The 9,399-nt window shown below is 53.1% G+C and overlaps 1 protein-coding gene across 1 annotated transcript in view; it reads left to right on the top strand.

Moving 5' to 3' along the window:
• Nucleotides 1–9,399, top strand: part of ARK2C (arkadia (RNF111) C-terminal like ring finger ubiquitin ligase 2C) — a 42,444-nt gene continuing 33,045 nt past the window's right edge. Inside the window, exon 1 of the mRNA XM_084503646.1 lies at nt 1–317. Coding sequence (XP_084359772.1) covers nt 257–317 — 61 coding nt within the window. The 5' untranslated portion in view covers nt 1–256. The remainder of the gene's footprint in view (nt 318–9,399) is intronic.

Below are 9,399 nucleotides of genomic sequence, written 5' to 3'. Positions count from 1 at the left end.
CGGCCGCCGCTGCAGCTGCTGCTGCTGCTGCTGCTGCTTCTGCTGCAGCCACCGCCGCGGGAAAGCAAGCAGAGAGCGCGAGCAAGAGCAAAGGGGGCCGGCGGGAAAGCGGGAAAGCAGCGAAGCAAGGAAGGAAGGAAGGAAGGGAGCAAGGGAGGAAGGAAGGGAGGGGAGGGGGGTTGGAGCTGGAGCCGCTGCAGCCGCTGGAGGAGCCGCTGGGGCCGGGGCCCGGGCCGCGCGCCGCCCCGCGCGCAGCATGGTCCTGGTGCACGTCGGCTACCTGGTGCTGCCCGTCTTCGGCTCCGTGCGCAACAGAGGTACCGCCACGCCGCGGGTTCGCGTCCCGGGGCCGCCCGAACCGGCTGGGGGTGGGTGGGGGGGGGGTTAAATAGGGTGGGGGATGCTCCCACACCCCCCTAAAACCCCGAAAACCTTGCCCCAAACCCCAGCCGGGCCCCCACGCCCCCTCCCCTAATTCCCTATATTCTTTTGTTCCCCCCCCCTCCTCTCCCCAGCATCCCGCTTGTTCCTCCCCCCCCCCCCTTGCCTGCGCTTCCATAGATCCATCCCCCTTCTTTTTATTATTATTGTTATTATTGTTTTGTTGTAAACGCCGATTTCCGTTAGTTTTCGTTCCGTTATTTAATTCACCCTTTTTTTTTTTTTTTTTAACCTGCCCCCCACCCCCGCCCCCACTGCCCCCCACCCCTCCGCGTAGCCTAGCGGCCACCCCCTGCCATCTGTGCCCCCATCCTGTGCGGCTGAGGACATGGCACTGTAAATCCCTGCCCCGGGGATTCCTTTTGCTGGTTTTTTTTTTTTTTTTTTTTTTTTTTTGGGGGGGGGGGGCTGCAGGGGGGTCCCGCTGCCAAAACCACGAGAAAATTAAAAAAAAAAAATCCCCCAAAATTAAAAAAAAAAAATTTTAAAAATCACAATTCGGTGCGATCCGTAACATCCCGAATCAAAGGGGGGGGGGAGGCGGGATGGCAATTGGGGACCCCCCCCTTAAAATAAAGCCCCCCCCCCCTTAGACACACACCCCACCAGCAAAATGGATTTCCATCAACCAGGGATAACATTATTTTCTGCTGTGCTGAATTACTTCCTGTTCTTATTTTGTGGGTAATTTTCTGTACCGAATACCCTTTGGTTGTGTATCTCCACCTTTTTTCTTGTACTAAAACTAAAGCATGGTCTGTATTTTTTTACATTACCTAGTTTCTGATGTAAATCTCTCTGTAGAGACATACCCTGCTGAAAAGTAATGTGCTGTAGCCTATACATCTGCTCAGTGTACGCTGCTTTTGTTCTGTTGCCCTTCCATAGCATGGTGGGCCTTGCCTTTTTGTATTGTGTGCATGATGACATTGTTACACACGATTCCACTAATACTAATATACGATCTCTCAATAAAGAAACTAGTTTTCCTATATTAACCTAGTGTGCTTTTTCTATTGCTGTTTTCCCATTTATTGTCGTATCCTGCTGTTTAGATTTTTTCCTTGCTTTCCCCCTCACCCCCCACCCCCCTCATCGTGAGGTCTGAGTGAGTGGATTTCTCCCTGGCGCACATAGGGGGGCTTTTTAACATAGATACATTTTTTTTCCCCATCCCATATCAACCCTCAGCATTACTCTGTGTATACATTGCTCCCGCAACGCACGCTCTGTGCTGCCAGTGTGCCGATGCAGAATCCTGCCTGACAACTGAATAGCCAAAAAAAAAACAAAAACAAAAAAAAACATAAATCCAAGCTATTAATCAGAAAAGATGGATAATTAATGAAGGGTCCGCCACTGATTTTATCTTAGTTCTGTTACACCTTCCTTAGCAGACTGGTACCAAACCGAGGGACGGCCTCTGGATGGACGGGGGGAGTTCTCTCCCCCCTTAACTCTGATTAACAAGAGGTGAATGGCCCTGGGAAATAAAAAATCCCCCCTGCCCGTGGCCCTATATCTGAGCACGGATGCGTGCTCGCCATCTGCCAGGCGAGAAGTCTCCGTGCCTTGGTCCCAGGGCTGTAAATATCCCCGCCGGGGCCCTAAAACCGTCCCGGCTGCTGGTGCCCTGGCTGCCTCTTTCTGCTCCGGGCCCTCCATCTTCTGACGCCCGCTGTGGTCACGGAGTCGGCCCCCGGGCTCGTGAGACATAAAATCTGCCCCAGGCCCGCAGAAGGGTCCTGTAAAACCCTCAAATTTTGGTTGCAGGGCGGTGCATGGGTGCCAGGGCCAGCAGGAGAGGGGCTGGGGCGTGGGGGGGGGACCTTGTCCGAGCGGCGCCCTGAGGAGACGGGGAGCCGCAGGGCCGGGTGCTCATCCTCACCCAGGGCAAGGCGGATTTCGGCAGCTCCCAGCGCTGAAATCCCCTTGCCACCATCCCCACAGAGCTGCCCTAGCCAGCCAAACAAAAGCAAGCGGTCCGAGGCGCCCCCAGCACCCCTCCAGGAGCCGCATCATTCTGCAAAGGCCGTGCCTTTCCACCTCCCTCCTGGCTTTTCCCTCAGTTTTTTCTTTTGTTTTGTTTTTGTTTTTGTTTTTTTGTTTTCTGTTCCGTTTTTGAGTCACGACCTCCTCCTCCATACTTCCTCCTCTGTCTCTCTGGGTGCCTGTCGGGGCCCCCCCGTCCCTCAGCGGGCCCCCCTGGGTGCAGTGCGTGCCGTGCCCCTTTGTTCTCCTCCATCCTCGCCCCGGGCCAGCGCTGAGCTCCGCACACATGTCCCCGCGCACACCCCGAGGAGGGAGGCTGTGCTTCTCGCTTGCATGAAGGGAGACGTGCATGCCTGTTGGGGCTGATCATTTTCTGATGTGACCTTTTTTTCTTTTTATTTTTCCTTATTATTTTTCTTTTTCCCCTTCGTTTCTTACAGTTACTCAACCCCCCCCCCCCCTCCCCACCCACCCCACATGAAACAATGAGAGTTTTGGTCATGGTGTAAAACAACAGCAAAAAAATGAATCCCTTCCACCCCACCCTGCCCCAAAATCCTGTCGTGGATAAACCCTGTCCCCCCTGGACCTGTGGGTGGCTGCAGCCCCTGAGGTCCTACCCTACAAAGCGGTGCTGGTACAGAGCAAAAGGGGGCGGTCAGCGTGCTCTCTAATCACACCTCAGTAATCTGGTAATAAAAAGCTGCTGGGTTAATGGCGACATGTCCTAAGCTATTGATCACCCCCATCATATTTTGACCTGTCTTGTTAGAAACACATCCATAGGAGAGGAAACATCTCCCCCCCTCCAGCTCCCAGCGTTATTAGTCGGTAACCAGCGGGCTTCCGCGGCTCATAATCCATCAAACACATCTGCACTTTAACGACTTAATTCCTTTGACACCCTGAGTCTTGAAAAGCCACCTGGACAGAGAAAAATAATCTTTTTTTTTTTTTTTTAATTTTAGCATCTGCGGGCTGAGGAAAGCCCAGACAGATCCCGTGCGGGTGCTGCTGTGGGTGTGGAGGCACACGCAGCGCTTCTGTCCCTCCAGCACCAACCCCAGCCCGCGGGCTGCTCTAAATAACCTCTTTCTGTAACAGGGAGGAGGATAATCCCGAACACGGACAAAACCGGCTCTGAGATTGGTTTATGTAAGGGTTGTGTAAAGGTCTTAAACGCATCTGCGGGAATTTAATAACCGTGCTGCTGAAAGGGGGCCGGACCCATCTGGGCTCGGGCTGTGGTCACCATTTCCATCGTTTTTTAAGGAAAAGGTGAAGGGATGGTGGTCACGTTTTGCTGTTCCTCGTTTGGGGAATAATCAGCAAAGTCTGGTGAGTGTTGATGTGGACTTACCGTGTGGATCCAGCCCCATGGAGGTGTGTTAGTTAAGAAGTGGTGAGTTTGTGCCCAAGTGAAAAAGCAAATGTGGCTGGGATGGGATGGGAAGGGGGGTCCCAAAATCCCTCCTGGGGACCCCTCAGCCCTGGTGCTTGGTCACCAAAACCTGGCCCCATTTTTGGGGGGAGAGCAGGACCCCGAAACACCCACCTGTGGGCTTGGTCACTGCCTCCGCGAGCTGCCTGGAAGGAGCTCCACGGAGTAAGTGTGAGCTTGATTATTTTTGGATGGGGGGGAGATTTTTGTGGGGAAAATGTCTGGAAGTACAGAGCTGGGAGTATGTTGCAGGTCTCCTGTGCCTCAATCAGACTCAGCACCTTTAAGCCCCAAGAGCAGAGCTGACTTTGCAACTGGGGGAATCGTGACGGCACTGCCAGGCGTCAGGACTTTGGGGAATACCACGGGATTTGGGTGGTTTTACAAAACACGCAGCTCCCAGAGTCAAGCAATTACACCAGGGTTTGCTTTCCTGTTAAACGGGGGTCTCTGAAATAAAGCTTTGAAGCACTGCTTCCTGCAGGCTCCCTGCTCGAAGCCCAGGAGTTTGGGCCACCTGAAGTCTGGGACGGAGAAGGGCAATGTGTGGTTTGTGAGCACGATGTGTGTGGTGGGCTCGGGGCAGGGACAAGCACCCAGTGGGGAAAATGCCCGTTTTCCCCCGTTCTTGCTTCAGTTTGGGTCAATCTGCGGTAGGGCTGGGCACGGGGGTCACGGTTCCCCTGGCTGCCCACACAGGACCCCATGGGAGGCCCTAACTTAGTCCTTCCTTGGTCTCATCTTACTGCTGAACCTTCTTAGGGTGAAACTCAGGTCTGTGGGGAATGGCTCAGCTCTCCCTCTGACACAGCAGAGCCCCACATCGTGCTGGAGAGCTCGGGTCTGCAGAGCTCAGGGCAGGCAGCACTCAGATCAAGCTCACTTCTGCCCCGAGTCCCCTCTGCTTAACCCTTTTTGCTCCTCCTCTCCTAATTTTGCAGTCTCCAGGACCTTTTCTCACCCATTTTCCTGCCTGCTGCTCCTTTGCATTTCATGGCCCCAGCAGTGGCTGGGTTGTGCTGTGGGGCACATGCTATGGATGTCTCTTGGTAAGTGTCCTTAATCGCCGTCATTTTCTCTCCCTTCCTTTAAATGTCCCTGCAGGAAAGATGCATGCTTGTGGCTTGTAGCTCCTTAATGAAAATTATGGCTTTGGTTTGGGTGGATAAGCTGAGCAGGGTCCGCAGCAAAGCTGTGAAGGTTATGGGGAGAGGCAATTTGGGGCACCTTGGTGGGCTCTGACCCTTGGATGTGAGGATGTACCTGTAGGGAGATGTTCCTAAGAGGATTTTGTTAGCTTGGAGGAGAACCTTGGTGTCTCCATCAATAACTGAGGGAACACAACTTTGCATATGCCAGCGTGCACAAAAATCCTGGTGCTTTCTGGGGGGGTCTCCCCCTGAAGGAGGAATTGGAGGTGATGGCTCTGCCACCGTGTCCCCGTCCTCCTCCCTGCCTGGAGGTGACACCCAAGGAGTGGGTGCAGGGGGAGGTCTGGGTGCCCCTGTGCAGAGGACCTCTCAAAAGAGATGAAATCCATCATTTCAGTGAGAGGAGAGCCTCTTCCCTGACAAAGGACCGTCAGCCCTGCAGTGTTTGGCATCAGTAGATGTTGATTTCAGGTGGTGATCTTGGCCAGCTGCTTTGGTTTCAGATGGGTTTTGGCAAACGTTTCTTGCTCTGTGAGCTAACCGAAGCCAGGGATTTTCTTCTCTGCTTCGAAGAAACTGCTCTGAACGGTTCAGAAGGCACTGAGCAGGGACCCTGTGGTCTAGCAAAAGCCTCCTTTGAGTTTTATTGCTTCTGGGGATGGCTCACCGTGGGGTGATGTTTTGGGGGACTACCGGCCCTGATGGTGCTGCTGCCCATTGCTCATTTTCCTAGGAGGGCTCTGGTGATGCTGTGGAGCTGTTATCGTGTGTCTCTCTTCCTTGAATGGTGCAAGGAGCAGGCATTTCCCTAAAAGTGGAGAAAATGAGGCAATGTGTTCTTCATGGACATGGCCTTTCTTTGAAGGGCCCTCGAGGAGGACTCTTGGAGCTGGACAAGGCTGATGGTGGCTCTGGTGTCCAGGCACCCAAGGCTGGCTTTGGGTTAGGAGCTGCTTCAGAAAACTGCTCTCATCTTCTCCAGGCATAGGGAATCTCCAAAAGACGTCCAGAAGCAGAGTGCCCTGTGCTTCTGCCATGCTGTGCCTGCTCCCAGTGCTGGGCTCCTCCCGTGGGGGTCTCTGGGCTTCCTCACCCACCTTCTGGGGGCATCCAGCTCTTCCTCTGCTGCGCTGCGAGCCCAAACACGGATGGATATATCCAAAGGGATCTGGGTGGTTTTGGAAGCTGTGGATGTGTTAGGAGCCACCACTCGTGAGCACCCCAACCTGTTTCCATGATATTCCTGCTTATAATCTGGGCATCTACAGAAAAAGGAGGCTTTCTCCTGGTTTTGTTTATTTGTTTGCTTGTTTGTTTTGCTGGTGAGGCAATGCCTGTTCTTGTGCAGCCCTGCAGGGCTGGATGGGATCTCATTTGTCTGTGCCCCTTGGGCACTGGGGGACATTTGTCTGCTCCATTCAGACCATTTGTTGGCAGCTGGTGGGAGGTGAGGCTGAAATGGGCTCAGCTGTGAGCCCCAGACCTCAGAGAGGAGAAGCTGGAGCTGGAAACGAGTTTTGGGTTGGTGGTGAAGCTGCTAGGACACGGGACCTGGCTCTAAAGGTCTGAGCGTGCTGATACGTGCATAAAATCAAAATTACCCCTCAACCTTTAAAATAGTTGCTTGGGATTTATAGTGGGGTGAGTAAGATGAGAATCTAGTTTCAGGTGTTAAAAAATAATTGGCAGCAAACTGGCCCCAGCCTAATTATTTTGTTTTTGTGTGAGTTTGGCAGTCTTTGCAGGACTATCGGCATATTTTCAAAAATCATCTAACATTTGCTGGCAAATTTGAGCAAAGGAGCCCTGGGAGGAGCTTTTTAAACCTCAGAGAGTGTCTGAAGGTACTGGAGATGCTGGTGCTCGAGGAGAGGTGTCCATGTCCCCTGGGTGGCAGATGCCAAGTCTGCAACATGCCCAGTGGGAAGGGAGCTGTAAATCCCATGCCCATCGCCACGCTTCTTCTTCTTGTTGTTGTTATTGCTAAATCCACATTTCTCTTTCTTCTAGCCTGGCCTTTAATATTAATACCTTAATTTCATTTATAAATTCACTTATCAGCTTTCATTAGTCATCCCATTAATGATCCCCGGCAAGAAGTTTGTCACTTGACGTCAAAAGGCAGATTAAGGGACTGGTGGAGCCTTGGGAAGCGGCTTCGCTCCGCACCAGCACGACAGCGGCTGGCATCTGAGGCTAATGCCATGTATAATTTGCATCTGCTGCTCGGGGGGTGAGCGATTATTTCATATATTTAGCCGAAAACAAGAGCGTTTCTCCATCATGAATGGTGCTACGTCTCCCCCAGACTCGGCGGTGCTGTGAATCACCTGCCTGTTAGCATCCTGCTGCTGTGGTCAGCCCCGAGGGGATGGATCCTGGCAGCCCCGGAGGGGTGCTTTACTGCAGCAGCTGCTAATTGGAATTAAGAAGCTCCCTTGGTGCTCGGGACTGGGAGAGGATTAAGATCTGCATGGCCAAAATCAGGCGTCCTTGGTCTCTGCTCCTACCGGTGGGATGTAGGGTTTGGAGATGGGCATCTTGAGGCGTGAGAATGGGGGGAAAAATGCAAATTTTGCTCAAAGCATGTTGAAAAGAGCAGGGTTTCGGACTGGAAATCGATGAGATACAGCATCCCCTGGCACAGGTCTGTTCGGGGCCATTGTGGTGAGGCATTTTAGATGCTAGGAGCTGGCACGTTGGGAAAGCCTTATCTTGTCCAATCATTATTTGTGATATCCCACAGATCTCCAGGGGCCGAGATAAGGAACGAAGCAGCTTTCTGCACAGAAACAGCATGACATGAGCGGGCTTGGACGAACAAGCCCAGAGAACACGTTTTCTAATAGTTATTATCTCAGTTGCATGCAAGCCTATGAGAAAAGGACCAGAGCAGGGAGGTGCTGGGTCTGCACAAGGGCGACCCCAGCTCAGCGCCCCATTTCGAGCCATGCAGGCTGGTTTTGTTCAGCCCTCATTGACCTGAAAGGGAACTTCTGCATTGAGGGGAGATAATGGAGTATTGTGTTCTCTGGGAAGAGCCCTGCGGCCACAACGAACCCGGTGTGGGGCATTTTGATCACTGCCTCGGGTGGGAAACGGCAGTGTGGGCCAGCCTGGTGGGCAGGAGGCAGCTGGAGGTTGGGGATGAGGGGACACGGAGCCCCTCAACCCCAAATCTGCAAGGGCTGAAGGGTGACCAAGGGAAGAGCTTGGTGCTCTTGCTGAAGCAGCAGCACGCCCATCACCCGTCCTTGCTCAGTCTCAGCTCTTTGGCTTCTTCCTGCGTTAAATTCATTGCTGGGGGCTGGATGTGTGGCTCCGAGGTCACTGATAATGATGATTTTCCGGTCCACTGGCTGAAAACCTATTTTCCTGGCTTTATTTTATTTTTATTTTTTGCAATTTTCAGCAAAATGACAGGTGCTTTAACACCCTGTGATGCCATCCAGGCTTCTCCTGTAGGGTGCAGGGGTGTCCCTGGGCAGGACAGCATTTCCAGAAGGCTGTTACAAGCTTAGAAAAATGGGATGTGAACCAAGGGGAAGGGGGCAAAGTGAATCCCCCGTTCCTTGGCCAGAAGGAGGTTCCTCCTGAGCAGAGCTGGTTGCAGATCTAAGGCCAGAAGTGCTCGTTACCCTTGGTTAGTGCAGGGATTTGGACCGGGCAGTTTGGCAGCCAAACCCACACCACCCCGTGCCAGCGCAGCCGTCCTGGCCAGCACTGCTGGTGGGTTTACCCCCACGGTGCTCCCTCACCTTCACCTCTTTCCCATTTTTTAAGCACCTGCCACGCTTTTCCCTCTGGATGTGGTGGGTTTTTCTGAATTGCTGTCCATGGCACAGTGTGTCCAGGAGATGGGGAACCTCCTGGGGAGCCCTGTGTGGGCTGACGGGATGGGGAGGCTGTGCTTGCAGAGGCTGCAGAAGGAGCACCTGCCTTGGGAAGGGTGATGGATGCTGCACTAGCTGGTGCTGGGAGCACCATGGGGATGTTGGAGGCTTGCTCGTAACCTCAGTGCCAGCTTTAAAGTGTGGGCATGTTGGGCACTTCTAGAAAACGCTGCTTTTAGAGGAGGGAGGTCTGGACAGGTGCTTTCTATAAAATAATTTTGCAAAAGCGCTGCTGCTTTTTCACCACATTGAGCAGGGGGTGCTGGTGCCTCGCCTCCCCCCACCTCTTGGCACACTGCTGTTGTTGGTCACAGATTTTTGGTCTCAGTGATAGGAGCAGGGAAGCAGTGAGGGCCCCTGCCCAAATCCCTGCAATTCAAATGGGAAATGTAAAGATGGAAATCCTTTGCAGAAACCCAACTCACCAGCAACATCCCTTGATGGGAGGTGACATCCCTTGGAGGGAGGTGGCATCCAAGAG

The sequence above is a fragment of the Aythya ferina genome (genome assembly GCF_964211825.1).
Source record: "Aythya ferina genome assembly, chromosome: Z".
Classification (NCBI taxonomy): domain Eukaryota; kingdom Metazoa; phylum Chordata; class Aves; order Anseriformes; family Anatidae; genus Aythya; species Aythya ferina.
Note: the sequence above shows the minus strand (reverse complement) of the source record. Positions and strands in the feature narration are given on the sequence as shown.